Here is a 26252-nt window from a genome sequence, read left to right as displayed (position 1 = left end):
GTCTGGAGTCTGTAATTTTTTGTTAACACCCGCTTCAAAAGAAAAAGAAAAAAGCCCTCTGAACTAAGAGCCCATGTTACCCTCCTCAAAGAAACTGTAAGACCAAATGCACCTTGTTTTGATCAGCCATTAAGTAAGCCTTAAAAAAAAATTTGTGACATCTGTCAAGGGACTCTTCAACAAAGCCTGTAATGCCAGTCTCACCATCCATGCCCTATTGTACCAACGTTTTACATGTCTTTGATCTTGACCTTATCTGCCACCCCCTCCATGATGACCTCTCAATTTTTGCTCTTTCGTATCTCCACCCTCTTTCCTCAACGGAAGCCTGGATCTCCCCTGAGGACTCTGCTTCCTTTGTACTCTCAAACAGATTTTTGTTTTGTTTAGTTTTGTTTTGTTTTTAAATATTTTCATCCCTTTTATAACTTAGAGCCAGAAGTATGCCTGACTGGTTTCTATTGCCACTTCTAAACCATTATTTCTCCACTGTCTTGTAAAAAGCAAGCAAACCAAAAAAATTCGCTCTCAGTCCTGAGGTTTAGGTAATTTGACAATAGTGTCATGTATTAGTCTCCCACTTATTCCCCCTGTATTATTGGAGGTAAGATAACACAACAGCTACTGTGTATTCTAAATCCTGTCACAATGCTGGGTGACTTCATAACAACATAAATGGCCATTCAATACTCTGACTTCTAAATTTTTCTTACCTGCTTTCATCACCAGACCTACCCATCCACTCCTCTACTCTGACAACAATCTCCAATCTTCTCTCCTAGTTTGCTTGTTTAACTATATCCATTATGACTATTCTTTGAACTCAACAGACCAGCCAGTTCTTTGGTCCTTCTTCTCTACCTCAGCTAATCACTTCCTTATCTTCTTTCTTCATTCCCTCTATATCAAATTTAAAGTACATTAGAGTCATACTCTTATTAATACAAACGTCCTTGTGCTTCTGTCTTTTCCTTTTACCCCATAAAATCTCAGTCCTGCTTGAAATCAATGTCTTTCTCATCACCTGCATGCCAGCAGTCCAGCTGTTCTCAACTGAATGCTTTTGTTTCTCCCCAAATCCATACATTGAGGTCCTAACCCTCAGCGAGATAATATTTAGATATGGAGCCTTTGGACGTAATTAGGGCTAGGTAAGGTCATTAGGGCAGGTGCTAATGATGGGGTTAGTGCCCTTCTAAGAAAAGACACCAGAGAGCTTGCTCTCTCTCTCTCCCACTCCCCAACCGCACCCTCTGTATACGAAGAAGAGGTCATGTGAGCACACAGGAAGATGGCAGCCACCTATAAGCTAGAAAGAGAGTTCTCACCGGGAACCAAATTGACTGGCACCTTGATTTTGGAGTTCCCAGCATCTAGAACTGAGAAAATAAATCTCCATTGTTTAAAGCCACCAAGACTATGTTATTTCATTATGGCAGCCTGAGATGAATAAGACAATAATAATGGCAAAGAAAGTCACTCGATAGGGTGGATATATCTCAATGTGAGTTCACCATTACCAAATTCAAATGGATCCTCAAACACTGACCAGGAGTCCTAAGTTTCATTAGTGAATTTGTTCTACTACTACATACTATTTGAAAGGACTATTTGAATCTTTCATTTTGTGGGTAACACAGAAGCTATGAGACGGGAACCTCCTGGACTTTCTAATAATAAAAGTTCAAAACTACTTAACATCTACATGGACACTCCCACCATTTTCTCTGGTTATAACTGCAAATTAGTGCCTCTGACCAAAGCTCAATCCATTCATCTGTGCCTTGGATCCCACTGCTTTTCTGCATTCTCTTTTCTGATCACTTTTTTTCTCTCTATTACTAACCTTTCCTTCCTAGTGGATTCATTCTGTCAACTTTAAAATGTGCTCAGGTTACTTTGGTGAAAGGCAACAACACAACAATAGGGATAAAATACCAATATCCCTCTATTTAATATTACCCTGTACCACTCCCCTCTCTCTCCCCACCTTCATTTGGCTTCCACCTTCATTGTTCCACTGAAACAATGCTTACTGATCTGCAGGAGTACTGTGTATATAAAGGAAATGAACATTTTGTCCATGATATTAATTTCAAGTATGTTTTCTTAGTCTGTCATTTTTCTTTGGCTTTGTTTATGGATAAACTTCTTCATGGATTTTTAGAAATGTTTTTAAATGAGAAAGGTGCAGAGATTTCTGTATATTCCCTCCTCCAGAAAAAAATATACCTTAGGACCAAGACGGGGGAAGAATGATGGACTGGTCTAATTCATCATTAGAGGTCCTCTATATGGGGCTGACAGCAGCTCTCTTCATTAAAATGCTGTGTAACATGACTATGACCTTGTCTAAGACAATTAAGAAACCTAGAGTCAATAGAGTGGCTCTTGCTCAGCTTACTGCCAACTCAGTGAGGACCAACAGTGTGATATGCCTTCCAAGTTCATGTAACCCAAACTGTATTAATAAAAACTTAGAGACTAGAATAAGGGAAAAGAGCCCCATCACATCCTCTTCACAACAGATCACTTCCAGAATGATCTCTTTATAGAAATACAAGTTGGAGTACCAGTGATAGTACAACTTTGAGAAATTGTGCCCAAACAGTTATGTATATTTTGTCCATGCTCTAGAGTTCTCACAGTCGCTATATTTATTATCTCACTGACTCTCAATATAAATATATAATGTAACATTATCCCCATATTACAGATGAGAAAACTGAGGCCCAGACTGGGTAATAGACTAGCCGGGAGGTGGAGCTTCCTGAATTTAAATACAAGCTTTTTTGTTCCAGGATTGGCATGAACCATGAATTGAACTTCAATAAGCCCAGAGGCAGGGGGCTAGGACAGGATTCTGGAAGCCATATTCCAGAAGGAGCTTTTGAAGAAACTAGAGATGTTTGGCCTGAAAGAAAGATGCTTTTAGAGGGCCTGTGTAGCTGTTGTTAAATATTTGAAACCCATCATATGGAAGAGGAAGGAGACTTCTTTATTAACTCTAATGGGCAGAACTGGGAGTAATTGAGGAAAATTATGATGAACTGGGATGGTGAATACAAAACTGTGTCTGAAAGAATGACAAGTGTTGAGTTGCAGAACTGTGTCCAGATAGGGCAGACAAGTAATGAGCCCAGAGCAATAGAGAGCCAGCCTGGTTGTCTGCAGCTGGTAGGAGGGAGGGTCATCAGCACAGTGTCTGCTGCTTAATTTTTACCTGCTTTTGTGGGCCAGCTGTCCGTCTAAAGCACCAATCCTGCTCAGTTTTTATTCCACTCCCAGCAGTTTCCTCTCATGTGGGGTCTTGTCCTGGAGGGGAGCCCTGGTTGGTCAGTTTGGAAAGTTTATAGCTCACAGCTGACTGCAGATCCCTCCCACTCCCTGACTGGATTGGGCAAAGCACCTCCCAGTACCTGCATGGTTTCCCCGTAGGCCTGTAAGTGCTCCCACCTACCTATTGGCTATATTGGATTTTCCTGTTCTAGGTCTATAGCTGCCCTGTGGCTTCCCTGTGCTTTCTCACAGCTGCTGGAGAGAGCCCAGGGCTTGCTGCTCTTGGTGGTTTATCCCAGCTTGTTTGCATTTGGGGTTCATAGGAATATCTCATCACCTAGTTTTGTGGTAAATGTTGTCCACAGCCGGGTTTCTTGGTTTGGCTGCTTAGTAGCTCTGTTTATATGAAAATTCAAGAAGATCCAAAACCTTGCTGACCCATCACCACCATCCTGAAAGAATTCTCAGGCCTGCTATTGTTACTTCGAGCTCCTTCTTCAGCTCTCTGGCTGGATATCTGCTAATTGAATTCTATTCAGTTGACACTTGGAAATGACCATCAGCATAAAATGAAACACAATGCTTCTGTAAAGGGGCTTGGAGTTTACAAAATAAGCTCTGCCAAAACATAACTTAAAAAAGAAACTCAGGAAAATTTAAAAATGAATATAGACGATTTTTTTTCACAGTGAGTTACGGTCCTGGGGTGGGTAAAGATAGGCCATTTATCCACATTTTGCATCCTTCACCCCAGTAGAGAATCATTCTCACAGTTGGATGGCTGAGTCAGTAATTTGTCAGTTTTGCCTGACTAAAGTCACATCATTGATTGATGCCAAATCTCCCTCAATTAAAGGTTCATTTTTCTCTTGGCTGTTGGCAAATCCAACACTGATTATGAGTTATTAGCACCCACCCCCTCAGATTTCTAATGTGCTGGGAGCAGTGCTGGGAGCTGGGAGCATTTGCCTGCATACCAATTACAGCAGCAGCAACAGAGCTCAGCCACACCTTTCTATTCTGGGCGCAAGGACACCTGCCAGGATGCCTGACTGCAGGGAGGGATATGTTTATTCAGGTCCTTCCTAGGGAGATTAAAAGAACAAGGGATCTTTTCCAATATCCATCTCACCGCCAGCTCTGCACCTTCATGCTAAGAAAAACGGTGATATTTTGTGACAACATTTGGTTCTTTTTACTTGTCTATCCACTTTGCATTTGCTCATTTATTGGATTCGTTCAATAAATATTTTTGAGGACTGGCTTGTGGGACAAATGAAAACAGTACAGAGACCATAGATGGATGAGACTGAGTCTCATAAGCCATGTGTGAAAGTAGACTCTGTTTTATTGCAGGAATTCCTGAGCAGGATATGGAAACTCTGAGACAACTGTGGATAGCCACACTTTCTCTGACGTTTTCTGAGGAGAAAGAAGACCTGGTCTGCCTTTGGCCTGTTCTGTCAAAGGACTTTAACTTTTTCGGTGTTTTCCACTTTGGGGTGGCCCTTTGTCCCCTCAACATGCTCCATTCATAGCAAAGCTTTATGAGAATGAAAAGTAGCTGCTCCTCCTACATGGCTGAAGCCTCCACAGGAGTATGCTAGCAGGAAGGAGTTTGTGTCCAAGGCCTGCATCTGCAGAATTTTCTCTGCATTGTTGCCTCCAAGCCTGATTGGGCCCATGGGTCTCCACTGCTACCCAGTGCATTTGTATATGAGGACTGCTTTTCCAGCATCCAGAGGTCTCCTGTGCTCCCTTGGGCTCCTGTCCCCCTTCCTCTATCCTCAAAGCCAGCAGTGTACTGTCTTCTTTCCTCTCTACCCTCTGCTTTTGTCTTCACATCCCCTCTCTTGTTTGGGGGATGTTTTAAAAATTTTGTGTCTTACAATTTATCAATCTTTTCTTTATGATTGCTGTGTCTGGGCATGCTTAGAAAGTCCACTTCTTCTTTGAAATTAAAATAAACAATGGTTTGATAATCTTTCCTGCTCATAGCATTTTAAATTTGAGGGTGTTTTGTATGCTACAGTTGTACTATTGTCTTTCTTAATGGGGAGAAAGAGGAGGTTGGGAAAATGGTGAATAAGTATGGTCTGACCATTCAGTTCTACAGCATTCTCATACTTTTTTTTCTTCCAAATTTTTATTTAAATTCAAGGTAGTTAACATACATTGTAATGCTGGTTTTAGAAGTAGAATTTAGTGATTCATCACTTACATATAGTACCCAGTGCTCATCACAAGTGCCCTCCTTAATACCTATCACCTACTTAGCCCATCCACCACCCTCCTCCCTCCATCAACCCTCAATTTGTCATCTATCACTAAGACTCTATTATGGTTTGCTTCCCTCTCTCTTTTTTTCCTTGTGTTCACCTGTTTTGTTTCCTAAATTCCACATATGAATGAAATCATATGATATTTGTTTTTCTCTGACTTACTTCACTTAGCATAATACCCTCTAAATCCATCCACATTGTTGCAAATGGCAAGAGTTCATTCTTTTGATGGCTGAGTAATATTCCATTGTATATCACATCTTCTTTATCCATTCATCAGTCTATGGACACTTGGGTTGTTTCCATAGTTTGGCTATTGGTGATAATGCTGCTATCAACATTGGGGTACATGTACCCCTTCAAATCTATATTTTTGTATCCTTTGGGTAAATACTTTGTAGGATAGTTTTATTTTTAACTTTTTGAGGAACCTCCACACTTTCCAGAGTGGCTGTACCAGTTTGCATTCCCACCAACAGTGTACCCCTTTCTCTGCAGCCTTATCAACATATGTTGTTTACTGTGTTGTTAATTTTAGCCATTCTGATAGGTGTGAGGTGGTATCTCATCATGGTTTTGATTTGTATTTCTCTGATGATAAATGATGTTGAATATCTTGTTATGTGTCTGTTAGCCATCAGGTTGTCTTCTTTGGAAAAAATTCTATTCACATCTTCTGCCATTTCTTCATTGGATTATTTGTTTTTTGGGTGTTGACTTTGATAAGTTCTTTATAGATTTCGGACACTAGTCTATCCGATATGTCATTTGTAAATATCTTCTCCCATTCCATAGGTTGTCTTTTAGTTCTGTTGATGATTTCCTTCTCTGTGCAGAAGCTTTTTATCTTGATGAAGTCCCAATTGTTCATATTTGTTTTGGTTTCCCTTGCCTCCAACAATGTGTCTAGTAACAAGTTGCTATGGTCGAGGTCAAAGAGGTTGCTGCCTACGTTCTCCTCTAGATTTTGATGGTTTCTTGTCTCAAATTTAGGTCTTTCATCCATTTCAAATTTATTTTTGTGTATGGTGTAAGAAAGTGGTCCAGGCTCATTCTTCTGCATGTTGCTGTTTGGTTTTCCCAACACCTTCTGCTGAGGAGACTATCTTTTTTCCATTGGATATTCTTTCCTGCTTTGTCAAAGATTAGTTGACCATATAGTTGTGGGGCCATTTCTGGGCTTTCTATTCTGTTCCATTGATCTATGTGTCTATTTTTGTGCCAGTACATACTGTCTAGATGACTACAGCTTTGTAATATAGCTTGAAATCTGGAATTGTGATGCCTCCTGCTTTGCTTTTCTTTTTCAGGATTGTTTTGGCTATTCAGGGTCTTTTGTGGCTCCATACAAACTTTAGGATTGTTTGTTCTAGTTTTGTTAAAAATTCTGGTGATCAGGATTGCATTACATGTGTAGGATGCATTGGGTAGTATAGACATTTTAACAATGTCTATTCTTCTAACCAATCCACGAGTATGGAAATTTTTTCCCATTTCTTTGTGTCCTCTTCGATTTCTTTCATAAATGTTCAATAGTTTTTCAGAGTACAGATCTTTCACCTCTTTGTTTAGGTTTATTCTTAAGTTTGTTATTGTTTTTGGTGTACTTGTAAATGGGACTGATTCCTTCATTTCTTTTTCTGCTGCTTTGTTATTGGTGTATAGAAAGGCAACAGATTTCTGTACATTGATTTTGAATCCTGGGACTTTGTTGAATTCATGTATTCCAAAAATTTTTTGGTGGAGTCTTTCAGGTTTTCTACATAGAGTATTAAGTCGTCTGCAAATAGTGAAAGTTTGACTCCTTTCTTGCTGATTTGGATGCCTTTTTGTTGTCTGATTGCTGAGGCTAAGATTTCCAATAGTATGTTGAATAGTAATGATGAAAGTGAACATCCCTGTCTTGGTCCTGACTATAGGGGAAAAGCTCTCAGTTTTTCCCCACTGAGGATATTAGCTGTGGGTCTTTCGCATATGGGCTTTATGATGTTGAGGTACGTTCCATCATTCCCTACTTTGTTGAGGGTTTTTATCAAGAATGGATGCTGGTTTGTGTGTGTGTGTGTGTGTGTGTGTGTGTGTGTGTGTGTGTGTCAAACAGCATTTTTATACTTTAAATTAGGCATTTGCTTTTTTCATTATTTTTATTGTGAGTCTTTTTACATCTCTAAATAACCTATGTTCAAGTGCTCAAATAAATAAAATAAAGACTGTAACTGGTTTTGATGAAAGTTTAAGAAGCAGTATAAAAACTCATGTGACTTTATAGTAGTATTATATTTTGTAGCAGATATAATTGATTAATTATTTCCAGATTAGTCATGTAAAGAAAGAATGAGGCCCAGGACACATTGCTCAGGATAATCAAGAAAAAGCATTATCAGATAAGGCCCCCATGTGGCAGTTTAATGACTCGTTGTACATACACAAAAAAAAAGTTCTTTCTTAACAAGAAATACTTTCAGCAAATACCTGTGTCAGCCGAATTCACTGAACAAGTAGCGTTTGAAGAAACTTTATTACCTGATCATCTAAGATGGAGTTTTAGTAAGTCTTCAGTTATAAGTAAAAATTTGTAGTACAAACAATATGAAAATGTACTTGAAGCTAGAGAGCCAATTTTAAGAATAACAACACCTCACTTTCCAGTATTTGACAAAACCACTTAGTTTTGTCTTCTTGATAAATGTTAAGGACTTGTGTGTCCTCTCCTTCCTGTGGGACAAACCAGCATAGGGGTCTAGGAATTTTCTTGATAACTGGTAGCTTTCCACTCTTTTCCTTATGCAGTTTTCACTTGTTTTTAAACAACAAAAAAATCAGTTTGAGCAGTGTTTGTCATTGCCAGTGCAAATATTTTGCAATGACTGCATGCATAGCTAGTGTATCTATTTCCTTATGGCTACTTCTGAATTCACCGTTGGTCTAGCAAGAGGGGACAAGTTAAGTCAGAGCTTCTAGAATGGCAACTTCCTTAAAAGCTTCCATGTTGGCAGAGAGCAGACAAGAAATGTTTGGAGACAAGTGCACTGACCTAGAAAACCCTCCTGCTTTTATTATTTTAGAAATATAAAGTTTAAAGTCTAAGTTATTTTTTATAATTTTAATGTGTGAATGTTTATTGCAGTAAGTTAGTTAAGACAAGTATTTTTTTTCTACACAGATTTTTATTCTATTATGATTAGAGTTAGTAGCTGAAAGGGCTGTCTTTGCCTTAATCTATAGAGACTTTTTTTTTTACAAACTCAGATATTAGTAATCTACAGTTTTATTATACAAAACTCTTTTTAAAGTGTTCGGCATAAAGTAACAATACCTCCTTTGTATAATATACATGAAGGCCAGATATCCATTTACACTAAACGATGTATTCTATAACAATCATCTTTGACAGAAACTTCAAAATTAAAGGTGGAAGTTATATGGATTTGGGGGACACTAAAATTGTAAAATTTCAGCAAAATAATGCCAAATGTAACTTGAAGTTACATTTAATGAACGTTTATTGAGTACTTGTTCTATTCAGGGAAGGTTCCACAAGGCCCGTAGTTATTAACGGATTTCACTCTAAATCTGAGCATATTGATGCCAAGGGAGATGGACCGCCACATAGGTGAGTACGGGAGAACCAGGTAGAGGCCAAGACCTTCCTGCTGGTAAGGCCAGGGGGTGAAGTTTTGCAAAGTGGGCGCTAGATTCCAAACACGCGGACAAGAGCGGTACCCTTCTCAGGGAGCAGCCCAGAAGAGCCAAGGGCCAACCCTCCCTAGACTCACTGTTCCCCACGCAACCCCGGAATCGCTGCCCAGGCCAGGAGAAGCGGGAAGGGGCAAGACCGCACATTAGCACCGCGCTGGTTCTCATGTGGGTGGTCAGTCCTGGCTACAGGACATGCTGGGTCTAGGGTAGGAGCGACGTGGAGTGGACGGTCAAGAAATCCCATCATGAGACGCTCAAGAGGGATATTCCACGGGCATTTTCCCTCCCTGGGGCTATTTGTCTCTGTTTTCCAGGCCAGGGGAAGAAATTAGGACAAAAAAAACCCCTGCTTCATTCCTGAGAGTCAAGTGCTAGGTAGGGTGTGACAACCGGACTGCTGCCTTTTCGGGACCGAGGACCTTAGAAGAGGTTAAGGGCAGGAAAAAGATCAACTGCTAGGGATCCTAGTGGTTAAAGCCGGGCTTTCTGCAAGGGTCGGCATTCTGCCTGGGGCTCTCCAGCGCCCCGCATCCCACAATCCCCGGGCAAACTGCGACGCCGCTCCGATGCGTGCTGGCTGCCTGCGGCACGCGTGCTGCGAGCACGAGCCCGGCGTCTTGACAGCTGCCCACGCGCCGGGGAGGTGCTTCAGCACGCTGCATTAAAAAGGCCACGCGGCCGGCCCCGCCCCTCGCGTGCCGCGATTGGCTCCAGGTGGACTGCGTTGGTCTGATAGGTGCAGGGCGGGCGGGGCTGCGCGCGCCAGGTCCGTGGCTTCACCGTGGCCGCCACAGCTGGGGCGCGAGTGGCGGCCGAAGGCGGGCGGTAGGGCGTGAGGGCCAGCGGGAACGCGCGCGTGCTGGCAGCCGAGGTCCCTCAGGAAGCAGGGGAGCGCCCAACGCCGCCCCGCACGCGCCGCCCGAGGCCGGCGGCGCGCGCGAGGGCGGGGGAGGTGCGCGCGTGTGTGCGAGTGAGTGTGTGTGTGTGTTGGGCTTGGGTGCGGAGCGTGAGCCGTCAGTGCCCGGGTACCGGTTACCCCGCGGTCTTCCACATCCTCCGTCGGTCCCTGCTCTTTCCCACGACCCTACAGTGTCCTCCCACGGTCGCAAAACGAACAAGAGCGTTACGGAGCAGGTGTGGAGGGGTGGGGGTGGAGAGGAAGGGTAGCACCAGACAAAAGGGGCGCCGGGGTCAGCCCGCCATGGCCTCCCGGAGCCTGGGGGGCCTGAGCGGGAGCCGCTGCGGGGGCGGCGGCGGCGGCAAGAAGAGCCTGAGCGCCCGCAATGCTGCGGTGGAGAGGAGGAACCTGATCACCGTGTGCAGGTACGGCGCGGCCCGCAGAGCGCTGCGAGGGGAGGGGGCCGCCGGCGCCCCAGGCTTCGGGCTTCGGGCGAGCGCGCGTGCTCCCTGGGGGTCCCGCAGACCCGGGGCTGTAGCCCCAGTCTCTGCCGCACCGGGTGTGTCCGCCGGCGCGAGCGTCCTGAAAGGGGCCGGGGTCTGGGCACAGCTGAGGCCCGGGACTTTCCGTCAGTTTCAGCACTGGAAGCAAGCGAGGAGAAGGCTTGGGGCGGGGCTGGGGGAGGATTTGTTTTGAATGTGCCTGCTAGTGTCAGAGTAAAAGAGGAGGGCAGGGAGGAAGTGCTCTTTCATTTACTGCACATTAAGCTGTCAACTAGCTTTTGGTAAAATCGTCGTCACTGTGATTATTTACTGTGTTGTCTCAAAATCGGAATGCATTTTGGTTTTGTTTTGGCTTGTTTACATATGTATTCAGTCATTTCATTCCACCAGTATTGAGTGTGTGTGTGTGTGTGTGAGTGTGTTTTCTCTCTCCACTTTTGAATTGCAGTGCTAGTGCAGTTTCTGCAGTTGTTTTTAAGAGTGGGACTGTGGAAGATACCGAGGCTTCATGTCAATGATTTATTCCACGTCTGCCTCTCCTTCAATGTTTTCTAATTGTAAATGTAGTATTCCTTTACTCTGGAACATATAGAAACATAAAAAGGAATAATTAGTATCTATAAGTCTAGTATTCAGAAATAGCTGATTTTTCACCAAACACCTCCGCAGCAACTATCGGTAATCCTCTAAGAATTAGGGAATGATCACACCTTTCCCTTCCTTGCAATTTCTGTCTGTATATTTCTTCCTGTGTAACATGTGTCTGGCATCTTATGCATTATACAGATACAGATATTTATACTAGGACTTATATTCAATAACTTTGAGCGACTTGTTTTTAATTTGGACTGTTACAGATGTTTGCCTATATAGCAGGAAGACCTGCCTCGCTGTTACTGCACTTAGAGCTGTAAACCATATTATAATGTGGAATTGGTTTAGTTTACCATTTGTGCTGTCTAGAATGCAACCTTTTGAGGAAGACAGGTTTTAAATGTATTTAAATCCAGATAAATCTTTTTTTTTAAGTTGGGAAAAACAGAACAATAAGCAAGGCTGATTTCTTAGTTTTATTTTATCTACATTAGAGATTATTTTATTTTTCTAAAAGACAATCATCTCAAGCAGGATCCAACATATACAGCGCTTCTTGGGGTAGCGTATTTTATAAAAGCTCCATCAGAGTTAAATTTCACAGGAGAGCTTTTTGCTCAATTATATTTTTTTACTTTTTTAAAACCTTCCTACTATAGCATCTGATGCTCAGGAAGTATTTATTGAATGAATAAATTCAGTGGTGGGTACTATTTCTTTTGCTTCTCCATTTTTGTCATGGCCGATTTTAGGTTATTTAATGTTCATCTCCCCCATCAGAGGCTGAGGCCTGAAAAAAGGGCTTGTATCTCAACCTTATTTAAATAACATTTTAAGTTATGGATAAGAAATTTCAGTTATATCACACTGATTTGTGTGGACAGCTGTTTGGGCTAGCTGTATTTTCATTAATTTTATTTGCATAATTATTTTCGATTGTGAATATCAGTGCTGACCTTAGTTATAATTTACTTGTAAGTTTAGTATTGTAGCTAAAATACATTTCAGTTTTTCAACATGTATTTATGTGGATTTACTGCTAAGGTTGTTCTTTATGTCCGAAGAGGCGATAGTTTATATAAATTACATCCATCTCAATAGTAATGGGATCTGTTTGATAGGCTTTGTCTAAAAGGCTTTTACTTTTTGGGAAAAAAAGTCACTATAGGCCATTTGTATGCTTTAAGTAGCTCTGCCCCTAATTCAGCAAAATGAACAAATCAATATTTATGCATTTGCGTTTCTTTGCCTTTCAGAGTTACCATATTGTAGAATCTCACCCATGTCTCTTAATTCATTTTTTAATTTTTATTTATCAAGTTAGAGGTGATTTGATAGTTAAGTTGGGAAGAAGTTGGATTAGAGTTTGAGTTCTAAGTTTACCTTGTCATTGACTAGTTGTATGTCCTTTAACAAGCCATGCAAACATCTCATTTTCTAGTTTTCACATATATAAAATAATCTTGTACTAGATCATTAGTAAGCTTCAGTAACAGCCCTAAAACTAATAATAGTCTTGATGCCAAATGTGTTCATTTTTTTTCTTTTGAATTTCTCCAAATATGAGCAGGGTAATGGTAGACATAGGTTTTATGGTAGCTAGATGAGGCATGTGCATTTTTCTCTTTAAAGAAAAATATTTTGAACTGTGCCTTCCATTTTGTTTCTCTACTGATGTTCTAGAAAACTTGTGAACAGTTTAACAAAGCAAACCAAAGCAAAGGTTCCCCCCCCATTACCACCACATATCATTCTACTGTATCTATAATACTTATATAGTAATGCTTTTTCCTTAACCCTTAAACGTTATGCATATTCGCAGCTTAGTTTTGAAACCTTATTATGTATCTTCCTAATTCTTTAGGTTTAAAGCCTTATACAACAACAATATTGTTATGGTGTTAAACTTTTGAAGTGGGTTATTTGGTTAGGTTAAGATAGTCAAGACCTGAATTAAATTGCAGTACATTGTGATTGTGTATGTAATTATTTCATCGCTTGTTTTTGTTCCATTGAACATTGTATTGCAGCCTTAAAAATACTTGTATGATACTTAGTAAGAAAGTACTATTTTATCATGCTTTTTACAGATTGTGGTGGAGAGAAAGTAGGTCATTTGAGGCTTCTAAATATTCCACACTCAACACCAAAATATTCGTAGACTGATGTTGGCTCTGTGTACCAACTAGTATTTTCCCTGCATATTCTCTACCATTTAGAACTTTGAAAAATTAATTTTTTAAGGTCTTATAGGCTTTTTTTAGCCTGCATCTTTCATCCATAGGAAATCAGGTACATTAGTCATTTTTTCTGTCATTTTTAAGCTTCATGTTTTACTGAAAAGCTTACATATTCCTTTAATTTTACTTCTGTTGACAAGGAGAATTTAAATCTAGTCTCTTTCTGTGGGTTAATATTGTTTTATGAGAAAGCTGTTACAGTATACAGTTTAAATATATATGCATAAACGCTTTTAAAATAATATTCAGCTTTTACATCAATTCTTTAAGAGAAACTCCTCACACAGTCATAATTTTCCTGTCTTGTGAGGAGAGAGGATTAACGAGTGATTTAAGGAGAAAGTGTGATGAGTGGAGACAAATGATGGTTATCAAATTTAAAGTACTTCTAATAAGATGTACATAGTTATTCTTGGATGTCTGTAGGTGAATATATTACTTCATAATTTGAAAGTTATTTCAAGTAACAGTAGGGCCTTATTTTTCCAGTGTAGTCAGGGAATGAGGTGCTCATATTTTCCATGTTATTAATGTTTGAGTTAAGCTTAAAATTCTCCCATTAGCTAGAGTGCCCTACTCAGCATTAATTGTGGAGTAGTCTTCTGAATAACTGAAGCTTTTAATTTAAGTGTTCAAATTTAAGCCATAATAAATAACAATATTTAAAATATTTTGGGTGAACTGCTTTTAAAAATGGATGACACATTTCCCTACCTTCTTTAAAAAGACTCTCTAAAGAATAATAAAATCCTTATTAAAGACTTCACTCTGAATCTGTTTCTGTGAATATGCCCTCTGCAGTGGCTGCCCTGGGGACTCTTGAAATACATAGAGCTTTTTGCTACATGGCCCCTGAAGATTGTCTTTCAAGTTTTTTGTCTGGTTTTGTATTCTGCTGTCGCCTCCTACCAAGTTGTTATTTCTTACAACTTTGCATGTTTCTGGCAGCTCTTTCCTTTATGCTTCCATCCTCACATGCTTCTTATAATTGGTTGTGATCTAGGAAAGCAGATAAGTAAATTTATCATATGTTAAAAAAAAAAAAAGGCACCCAGAGGCCTTAGTTAAGTGAGTGATCTTTAGCACTCTGAACTTCACATTCTACTTGATGAATAATCAGAAAAAAGGTCTATTCCTATGCTTGAACTTGGTGGGTAAAATGCAGATATGTAAAATGTTACTGAGTATCATTGGCAATATAATCCTTTAACTTTAAATCCAGTGACTTACTCTACTTGTTACTATTGGCTTGAGTATCCCTCATGAGACTGTTCATCCATTGGCTATAGTGATTATATTTTTGGTGAAAGCTCTTTTAGTCATGCTATGTGTGGCAGACCTTGGGGTCTGGTCTTTGATCAACATTTTTAGTTGTATTCTCTTGGAGCAGGTTCAGTATCATTTCTAAGGATTGTTAGAGCCCTGATAGTAGGTATTCACAACCGAAGTAGCATGATAATCTTTTCAGCTATTGGTCCTGGATAAGCTTCTCAGCATTCATAGAAGGTTATTATCTCTTTCCCTAGCTAAAATGTGTTCATACTCAACTTACAGAGAATAGCTGTCCTCCACACATTTACCTGCACTGCTTATCGTAACTTCACTGCTGATAGATAAATTTGAGAAGCTCAGTTGAAAGATAAGATACTCAGGGGAGAATATGTGACGCTTATCCACTGTTGTATTCAGTCTTACAGGTTTAAAAGATCTGTCTCTGAGTCGGTCCAAATCATCAGAAAGCAGTTGGGTATGTTCACACACTCCTTTCACCAGTTGCTTTTACAAAATTGTGTATTGGTAAGATTCCGCTAGCCTATATTGTGGGTCATCAGAAGAAGCATTCACAGGTCTTCTTGACATTGTTGTCAAGAACATCATTATGTCAAGAAGTGTCTTCTTTTTGTAAAGATTTCTGTGAGAAATATCGGTCTTATTTTAGTGCCAAGAATTCTATCTCTAGGCAGTTGGTGTATTTATATCTACTGGACACAAATGTGTAACTGACAACTTCTCTTTTCTTACACAGCTTTACAAATTTTAGTATTAAATCTGTAGCCAAGCTTTAAATGATAGGTAGAACATGGGAGTATTGCATTTAGCCTTATTCTTAGCTGTTCTTTGTTTCCACATTTTTCATATAAATTATTACTGGGGCACCTGGGTGGCTCAGTGGGTTGATTCTGACTCCTTTTTTTTTAAGTTTATTTTTATTTATTTTGAGAGAGAGAGAGACCAAGCAGGGGAGGGACAGAGAGAGGGAGGGACAAGCAAGGGACAGCTTGCACCATCAGTGCAGAGCCCCATGTGGGGCTGTAATTCACAAACGGTGAGATGATGACCTGAGCTGAAATCTAGAGTGGGACAGTTAACTGACTGAACCACCCAGGTGCCCCAAGATTCCGACTCTTGATTTCTGGTCTCATGATCTCATGGTTTGTGGGATGGAGGCTGTGCCTGACAGTATGGAGCCTGCTTGGGATTCTTTTCTCTCTCTCTCCCCCTCTCTCTTTTTCTCTTTTCCGCCCTCCCCTACTTGCACATGTGCATGCTGTCTCTCTCAAAATAAATAAACATTAAAAAAATAATTACTGATTTATAATCCGTATACAGAAAGTGCACATAGCTCAGTGAATTTTTTGCAAAGAGAACACTACAGTGTAACTCATACCCAGGTCAAGAAAAAGAACGTTACCCTTCATATATTTAAATATTCTTAAATTTTTCTCAAACATGTTGGTAGTTTTGAATATCTCTTTTTAAACCTATTTGTTTATATTTTTTATATTGTAACAAATCATTAAAATTTTTTTCAATCTTTTTTTCTCGCTGATGCATAGACATAAAATCAACCTTGTAAAATACTTGTTTTGTGATCTAGTAATCTTAACCAGGTTTACTTATTCTAACAGATTTTCTGCAGTCTTTTTTTAAATTTTGAATATAGTCATGTCATCTGCTTGTTTTATTTCTTCCTTTTTCAACTTTTACACCTTTGTTTTCTTGTTTTGCTGCACTCCCTAGGACCACATTATTGTAGAAAATATTAACAATTTTACCATGAAGCAGATATTTGCAATCAAATGGTTTTTCTGTCTACCAAAATAAACATAATTTCTCTTTTTTTGGTTTATGTGGTAAATTATATTGATTGACTTTTGGAGGTTAAACTACTCTGGAATAAAAACATGTGCTATATTGTTAACTTTTTAATATATATTATATATATATATGATATATATAATATATGCTTTTACATATATTTAATATAATATATATATAACATATATATTAATAATATATATATTAATGAGTTAATATTCTTTTGGGATTTTTGCGTATATGTTCATGGAAGAGATTTATCTGTAATTGTTCTTATAGTGTCCTTGTTTAGTTTTGTCATTTAGATTATCTGACCTTATAAAGCAAGTTGGGAAATATTCCTCTGCAGAAGAATTTGTGTAAGATTAGATTATTTCTTTCTTAAACTTTTGGAAGAATTCACCAGGGAAGAAATTTGAACTGCTAATTGTTTTTGTGGGAAGTCTTTTAGTAACAGATTTAATTTATTTAATAGACACTGTAGAATTCAGATTTCCTTTTACTTCTTGAATCAGCCTTCAGTGAGTTCTTCATGTGTGTTACCAAATTTATTCCTAAGACCTTTAAAATATCCTCTTAAAATATTTTTTATTCTTAAAAAAAGTCTGTAGTATTTCTTTCCTTACCCTTTATTTAAGTTCTTGTTCTTTTTCTAATTTCTTGTGATGGGGTTTTAGATTACTGTTTTTCAGCCTTTCTTTTCTAGTAAATACCTTTTAAATACAGATGCCCTTCTTGGACATTACTTTGGGATTGTTCACAAGATTTGAAATTTGTGTCTTTATTATTAATTTGTTTAAAATGTTTTCTAATTTATGTTGGGATTTCCTCTTCAACTCAGGGATTATTTTAAAAAATTTTTATCTTTCCAACAGTTTAGGGTTTTCTAATTATTTTCAGATACTGATTTCCAACTTAATTCTACTCTGCGGAGAACATATTCTGAAAGCTTTTAAACTTTTGCTAGTTAGATCTAAGTATGTTAATTTTGTTATTCCTATTTTCTGTAACCTTACTGGTTTTTGTATGCTTAGTCTATCTGATTTTGAGAGGTATGTTAAAGTCTGTCTCTGAGTGTACATTTGTCTATTTCTTCTTTTAATGTGTCATTTTAGCTGACAGTATTTTGTTGGTATGTGCAGATTAAGAGTTGTGATCTCTTCCTAGGGGTTGGATTATTTGTCATCATGAAATGTCTTTAATACTGTTACTGCCTGAAAGTCTATTTTGTCTGCTATTAGATAAAACTTTCTTTCAGCCAATGTTTGTATGTATGATGTATGTTTTTCCACCCTTAACTTTTAATCTTTTTGTCCTTAAACATTTTTATTTAAATGTTTATTTATTTTCGAGAGAGTGAGCATGAGCAGGAGAAAGGCAGAGAGACAGGGAAACACAGAATCTAAAGCAGGTTCCAGGCTCTGAGCTGTGAGCACAGAACCTGAAGTAGGGCTCGAACTCATGAACCAGGAGATCATGACCTGAGCTGAAGTCAACGTTTAACTGACTGAGCCACACAGGTGCCCCTTAATCTTTTTGTCCTTAAATATAACGTGTCTCATAGGCAGGATAGAATTGAATTTTGCCTCTTATCCAACCTTTTATTTGGAGTATTTAGTCTATTTACATTTAATGTTGTTATATTTGGGTTTATAGCTACCATTTAACTCTTTGTGTTTACTTTTTTTCTTCTTATATGTCAGTAAAGTATTTTTTATTTATTCCACTATTCCAGTTTTTCTAGGGACTTGTTAGTCATATATTCTTTTTCATTTTCTATATATATGATTGCTATCCTTTTAGCAGTTACTCTTGATTTGTTACAGTGAAATATAAATCTAACTCTCACTGCTTCTCCAGTAGTGTTAGAGCCATTTATTCATTCTCATCCTGAGACATTTTAAGTCTACATATATTTTACATTCTACAAGATTCTTTTATTACTGTATTTTACACTTGATATTCAGGCAATACACGTTTGCGTTTACCAACATATTTACCCATGCCATTGATCTTCCATCAAGTTTGGAAAGATTTGGCTAATTTTTTTTTTTGTAAATTTTTTAAAATGTTTATTTTTGAGAGTGAGAGAGCGCGTGCACGTGCATGCGCTTGCATGAGTGGGGGAGGGGCAGAGAGAGAAGGAGACATAGAATCTGAAGCAGGCTTCAGGCTCTGAGCTGTCAGCTCCTGATGCAGGGCTGGAACCCATGAACCGCGAGATCATGACCTGAGCTGAAGTCGAACACTTAACCAGCTGAGCCACCGGGCGCCCCTTGGCTAATATCTTTTTAACCTTCAATTACATATATGATAAATTTTACCCGGCTCCACTTGCCTTATATCCTTTTCTGTATTTTCTCTTCATTTTCTCTGTGCTTCAGTTTGTTTATTTTCTATTGACTTCTCTTTTCATTAATCTTGTCTTCTGATGTTTCTCATCTACTGTTTAACTCATTAAATGAGTTTTTAATTTCATATAGTCCTAGAATTTTAATTTGATTCCTTTTTAATAAACTCTAGTCTTCTGATAGAAATGCCTATCTTTTTATCTATATCCATCTTTTCCTGTATTCCCTAGGTCATATTAATCATGGTTATTTTAAAGTTCTCATCACTGATTTGGAATATTTGGATTGTCTTGCGTCTCTTTTTTTGTGTTTTCTCTCTTCCTCTCTTTGTCATGCAGTCTTATTTTTTGGCATATTTAGGTGTTTTTTTTTTATTGAATGCCAGAGAGTATGTATTAAATTTTTCTTTAGCACTTTTATTGTTCATTAAATGCCATTATACTTACCCTATTGCCAACCATCATGTCAAATGTATTAATTAGAACAGAGTAGAAAAAGATCACGGAGTAAACAGGTGGAGTCCACTCATCCATTTGAAAAAAACATGGCCAAGGACATTCTAATGCCCAGTGCTCGTAGTATAGGATAATGCCCACTTTCCTTACTGATGTTATCTTCCTTTGGAAGATAGAATGGTAGCTGATCACCATCCAGTCAGGAATTATGCTGAATCCAGGCTGTATTCCAACCCTGTTAAGTCTTGCTCAGCCTTTCATTTGCCTCTGACCATCCAGGGTTTTCAACCTAGGTTTGATGTATTTTTCAGCACCCTTTCTCTGGTAGTCCTAAAGTATTATTTTGTTTTCTGGAACTACCAAATGCTTTATTCTGTTTTTCAGAGACTTCTTGATTAGGATTTTAGTCTCCTGATGACAGCGTGTTAGAGGGCTTCCCAAGTCTCTTCCAAAAGCTTTCCTGGTTTTTCTTTTCCGCACTAGCTGCCTTCTTTGGGAGTCAGACCCTCCACACTCAGAATTGGCAGACGTTTCTGGGTAAAAGCAGCTATAGCAGTCAATTGATTTTTGAGCCTTTCTCTTTTTGGAGTCTTAGCCTCTCTAATTCTTATTGTTGGAGCCACTCTCTGCAGGTTTCAAACATAAGATTTCTGTAATTCTTCCCCCTCCCCTCCAGTTTTGCTAGCTGTATTCTGTGGGACACTGGTCTACCACCATTTATTCTGTCCTCCTTAGAACTGGAAGTCTAATCTCATGTTTTTTATCTTCTTCCTAGTTTTAATTTATGCAGCCAACTGATGGTATTTTATATGCCCCCATAAGTAATCTTAAGTCTTTCTGGAATAGGTTATATAAATAAATATAGCACCAACTGTGCTGTAACCTAATTATCTTTTGTCTTTTACTAGAATGTGAATTTCTCAGGTACTGGAATAATAATTTATTCAGCATCTAGTTTATTTCCAGCATTTAGTACACAGTAGGCATATTTATCAAATGAGGTAATTTGTAATTAATGAAAAATAATAGGATAGACATTTCCAAAATAAGGGTGAAGGTCGAATTAAAGAATCATCATCACTTAATTTTTGAAAGTCACCCGAAGGATTAATCTCTGATGATAGTAGAATTTTAAACATCTAATAGCGTCAGCAGAAGAATTTGCTTTCTTTTGCTTGGAGTCACTCTAATTGAAATTTAATGAGGAAATGGAAAAATAAAAATTCATCTCTTCCAGTGTTTGAAAAATAATAGTAAAAACGGTGAGGCTGAAGTAAACAAATATATTTTTTGGTATTTCTTTACCAAAGCAATCTACTTTAATTTTCAATTGTATAGAAGCTATTTCACAAAAATAGGTTAAAAAAATATAAAATGCATACTATTTTAAAAGTATTATTGAAAAGATAGAAAATGTACATAATGCACACATTTTTTTCCATTGAATAAAATGACATTGTCCATTTTCTACAGTGATGGTGATTGTCCTTAGAAGAGGATAACAATATCTCCCATATATTCAAATTTAATTTTCAAATTAATTGAAAATTGATTTTGAAATTTTAAATTTCTCTTAGTATTTATAGTTAAAAAACACATCTGTTGTATTCCAGATGTAGTCTCAAAATTAATATTAAAAATACCAGTTAAAATTTTAATAAATTAAAAAAACACAAAACATCTATGCTTAACATATGAAGAAAATACATTAATGCATGCAGAATATGCTTTTTGGAGGAAAAATATTAGATTGAGCATTTATGACTAGTCATGGAAATTCTTTAATTGAAGCAATGTCTGTTTCACTCAGATTTATGTTTGGTTAAGCCTAACATTGGTAGAATTAAAACCCAAATATATCAAAACCTATGCATTTCCTCTTATGTTGTGCTTCCTTCAGTGTCTGTGATGTGTCTGAACTGAATCTAAATTATGTATGGGTATATGTGTTTATATTTGAGCCATAGAATCAGAAACTGGGAACCTTCATTTTCTTAGCATTTCTGGTGTTCATAAACCATGATTACTGTCTGCTAAGTTTTTTAAAAATTCAGTTCACATACAAACACTTGCAATTCTTGCCTTTTTTCTATGCTTAGATGTTACTAAGTGAAACGTTGTTGCTCTAAAAAGAAAGGGGATGTGTGCTAACATTTAATAACTTTTGTGTAAGTTGAAACTGTATTAAATACTTTATATTTTATTTATTTATTGTGAGAGACAGTGCAAATGGGGCAGGGTCAGAGGGAGATGAGATGGAGAATCCCATGCAGACTCTGTGCTGCCAGCGCAGAGCCCAGTGTGAGGCTTGAACTCACGAAAGGCATGATCATGACCTGAGCTAAAGCTAAGAGTTGGACGCTTAATGGACAGAGCCACCTAGGCTCCCCAAATGCTACCTCTTTTAATCTTCACAATTATTTGGTAATTGATTACTGAGAAAACTGAGGTTCAGAGAAGTTAAGTGTCTTGACAAGGAATGGATAATAGCAGAGCCAGGTGTGAATCCAGGGCGTTCTGATATTAAAGTTCTTGTTCTTCCTCTTGCTGTACTGTTACCTTGAATATCTAGTTTACTAGTTTACCTATGTTAAAATATGTTACTTGAATATTTCTGTTTGTCATTTGATAAAAAACAGTTAGATTCCAAAAGGATATGTGATCTAAGTGTATAAAATATTCTTGGGCCTCCTGGGTGGCTCAGTCAGTTAAGCATCAGACTCTTGATTTCAGCCCAGGTCATGATCTCATAGTTCATGGGATCAAGCTCCCTGTAGAACCTCAAGCCCCATGAGGACTCTGCACTGTCAGTGTGAAGCCTGCTTGGAATTCTGTCTCTCCTTCTCTCTGCCCTACCCCCACTCGCATTATCTCTGTCTTTCAAAATAAACAAGCTTAAAAAAAAGTCAAGTATTCTTTATTAACATGATTTTAATTTGGAGTTCTTTCATATAAGAAATTTAATGAAATTATGTTAAGATGGAAGTTTTCTGGTTTGATAGCTTCTAATTTTAGATGTGTATTTTTATTGGAAATTTTTTGTCTTATCCCTTTTTTTAAAAAGATAGTGCATCTAATATTTTTCATGTTGGGAAATCTGTTGTCATCTATCTGCTTATATAGTGGTGTAATACAATTATATAGATTATCTTCCTTAAAGTACCTAGATTAACAGTTTTCTTTAAAAGAAATATTATCACTACAGGTGAGGAAAATATTTTAAAATACACTTTTCTCTGTCTCTCCTTTTAATTTTTAGATTTGGCAAAATTTTTAGAAATAATAATCACTATAATAGAGACTTTTAGGTTACACATTCCAGAGAAAATGGTTGGGACTTTTCTCCCCTGTGTTCCAATAAAACTTTATAGAAATGGGCAACTGGTTGGATTTGGCCCATGGATACTGGTCTATAGACTCCCAGTAAAAGGAAATAGGAAAATAATTTTTTTCATTATAAAAACTTTTAACTTTTATAATTTCTATTTATGGTTATAATTATGTTACAAATCTTTGACTAGTAGAAGGAATTAATTTAATATAGTATAATAGTTTTTAAACATAGTTTTGGTAACTATCTCGTTTTTCTTGGTATGTTGCCACAGGGAAAAAGGTAGTTTATGCTTTTTTTAGGTTTGAAGGGCTTGTTCACAATCATTCTTTCTTATTTATGATCTAACAAAAATTTTCTTTGGGTTTTGGAAGTGGAAAAGAGAATCTTTTCAGACAGAGACATTTTAAAAAACTGTGCTTAATTATAAGACTCTTCTTTGTAAATTTTTGAATTTTTAATTCTTATGTAAAAGCTGTTACTTAGACTTGAATTGGTATTTTTAGGCATTCATCAAATTGTCATTTCATTATTTTAAAATCAGTCCTCTTCAGGAAATAGATGACTAATATTAATGTCATCATTATCAGGAAATAGCTCAGCATCTGTGTGATATTTTTTTTTTGGTGAATTGAAATTCTTTTTACAGGTTTGGTTTTTATAGCACATCTTAGCTAGTTAATGTGTTATGGAGGAAAAGATTTTCATTATTTTGGCATAATGGAGCTAGCTAGCTACATGATTCTAGAGCGGTGTTAAGTGGGATGACTTGGCTAGCTAGAAGTAAAACATGAACTGTAAGGAATTAAGTTACCTTTTGAAATTTTGATTTGTGTTACCAGGAGGAGAGTTAAGATATAAATGATGAAGCAAAGCCAGAAAACTTTCTTTTCTTCCTTTTTCATTATTAACTTTGATGTAATTGAATATTTAAAATGCTTTCTTACCCTTAAATATCTTCATGCTTGGCAATAACAGAAAATGTGTCTCATGGTATCCTTTAAGATATGTGAACTTTTATTTTAGTTTTTATTCAGGTGTTGGGTTAAAAGTAATTTAATGCTCTGAGATTCACCATCTTATGTTTTTGTCATGCAAATAGTGTCTTCTATAGGAATATAAACTGATAACATGATAAAAAGACTCATGTATTTTGTTAACTACTGATTGATATGTATATAGCTCTTGGTGCTACAAAATATAGGTATTCATATCCATGGCCTTTCTTCCCGTTAGATTTTACAAAGTAGATCATTTGCTAGGGAATTTTGTACTGTTCCTGGAGGACCATAGTGACTAAAATCTTACCAGATTGTTACAGGTAGAAATTGAATGTTCAAACGTAGCTCTTTTCGATGAAATAAGTACTTTGTTATTTTTAAATTTAAAGTTTTTGTTCATTTCACTAATATGCATTACTATCTTAAATGCCATATTTAATTTTTTTTTAATTTTTAAAATTTTTTAAAAATTTATTTATTGTTTAATTTACATCCAAGTTAGTTAAATGCCATAATTTTTTAAAGCAGTAGGTTACTTTTGCCTTGAATGTGATTGTAGAATCAGACTTCCTATTCTAGTCTACCTAACGAAGATTAGAGGGAAACATTCAGATGTTCCAAAGTTTCCTTTTATTTAGGTCAAAATCCAAACTGTGAGTTTTATTTATTCATTTTAGGAACATTTCTTTTTCATTTTCTTACTGAATAAGAACATTGTACTTATTTATTATTAAAAGTTTGCTGAGGATTGGCAGCTTTTTTTTCATTTATTGTCTATGAGATGGACATAGGAAACAAAAACAAGTTTTCAGGTTCCTCTTTAGTCTGGTTTATCTGTTTATCTTCTTTTTGTTTCTATTTATCTACTCATGCATTTCATCTGATGTTTATCTGACTTGACTATCTTTTAGGTATAAGAGACCTACTTCATCACTGTTACTTGTTAGCTGTTCATATTTTTTCTTTACATAATGGTTTCCACTTTTGATCTTTTGTTGTAGTTACAGATAGTACTATATACCGAACATTAATCCTCCTTAGCTTTTCTCAGTCAAGGTTACTTGCCCTAACCAAAAAATTATTTGAATAATTGTTTCCTCAGTTCTCTCAAGGAGATATATATATATATATGTATATATATATGTGTGTGTGTGTGTGTGTATAATTACTGCCATCATGGTTACATAAGAGAAAAGTTATTTCATCACATACAAAGAATTACATACAAAGAATGATTCTCAAAGTCAGAATTACTTTCTTGTTGCATTGGGGGGTGGTCTCAACGGGCAATAGGTGTTAAGGAGGGCACTTATGATGAATCACTAAATTCTACTCATGCAACCATTTACATTATATGTTAACTAACTTGGATTTAAATAAAATTTTTAAAAAATTAAAAAAAAATTATTTTCTTAATTTTAAGACCTAATTTGCCTTTTTTGTTCCCATTCTTTAACAAGTGTACAGTGGAGTTTTCCAGAGCCACATGGTGTATAATATTAGAATAGATTGAATACAGAAATGGATATGAGGATTTAGCTATATTCTCTTCAACACAACATGAAAGATGTTTGCAAAAAGGAGCATCTGGGTGGCTTAGTTAAGCATACAACTCTTGATCTCACCTCAGGTCATGATCTCATGGTTTGTGGGTTCAAGCCCCTCTGTGCCCCCTCTCTGCCATCAGCACAGAGCCCGCTTGGGATTCTGTCTTTCCTTCTCTCTGCCCCTTACCTGCTTGTGTTCTCTCTGTATCCCAAAATAAACAAACTTGAAAAGAAGATATTTGCAGAGATGTACAACAATGCTATTCTTGGTAATTTTTTGTTTTGGAAGGCAGCTGTGCTCACCACTATACCACCAATGCTAATTTTTTGTTTTGGCAAATATATGTTTTATAAAAATACATTACTTGAACATAATTAATTTCATTTGTAATTAATAAATAAATGGGGTGGTCCTCACTTTGCACAGTTCCAGTATGTACTAATTTCAGGTACCTGAAAATTAGCTAATACCAGTCCTACAATAACATAGTTCTAGTTTGACCACCACCATATATTAACTGTAATTGCATAAAATAAAATTTTGTTGCTCGTGCTTTAGTCTACGAATCACTGTCATTAAATGCACATCATGATTAGTGACCAAAGACATCACTTCTTGTAAGTGGGTCTAGCATTGGTCACTATTCATGTGTTATTAGTTCATACACAGAAATCAAAACCTGTAGTTGTGTTGCCTCCTTGTGTTCTGGTGATAAAAACACATGCTTTACAAAAATGGATAATTGAAAGAGTGGCAAAGAAATGGAAAATGCTAATATTGGAAGTGAAATTTGAATTTAACAAGTGGAATTATAGAAGAAATAGTAGATCACAGGAATATTGACATTGCTGCTATTCAAGGGAATTCAGGTATGCAGTCATAGGAACTTAGTGAAGGAGGATGTATTGATTTAAGTGAACAGAGTGGTTGTGCCAAAAAGGAGGTCCCAGCGTAAGTGGCACTGGCAGGCCA

The 26252-nt window shown here is 37.2% G+C and overlaps 1 protein-coding gene across 8 annotated transcripts in view; it reads left to right on the top strand.

Annotated features, from left to right (window-relative positions):
• Positions 1-10017: 10017 nt before the first annotated feature.
• The window catches only part of RUNDC3B (RUN domain containing 3B), a 149480-nt gene continuing 133245 nt past the window's right edge, over positions 10018-26252 (top strand). For 3 of the 8 annotated variants that reach the window (XR_008296876.1, XR_008296875.1, XM_053218507.1), the window contains exon 1: positions 10018-10583. Coding sequence is in view for 6 of the 8 variants with exons in the window: in XM_053218507.1 (XP_053074482.1) it covers positions 10462-10583 (122 nt within the window). In the remaining 2 variants the exon portion in view is untranslated. The remainder of the gene's footprint in view (positions 10584-26252) is intronic. The other 5 variants (XM_027071811.2, XM_027071809.2, XM_027071812.2 and 2 more) reach the window with 3 other exon arrangements.

This window comes from Acinonyx jubatus, chromosome A2 (assembly GCF_027475565.1).
Source record: "Acinonyx jubatus isolate Ajub_Pintada_27869175 chromosome A2, VMU_Ajub_asm_v1.0, whole genome shotgun sequence".
In the NCBI taxonomy this organism is placed as follows: Eukaryota; Metazoa; Chordata; class Mammalia; order Carnivora; family Felidae; genus Acinonyx; species Acinonyx jubatus.
Note: the sequence above shows the minus strand (reverse complement) of the source record. Positions and strands in the feature narration are given on the sequence as shown.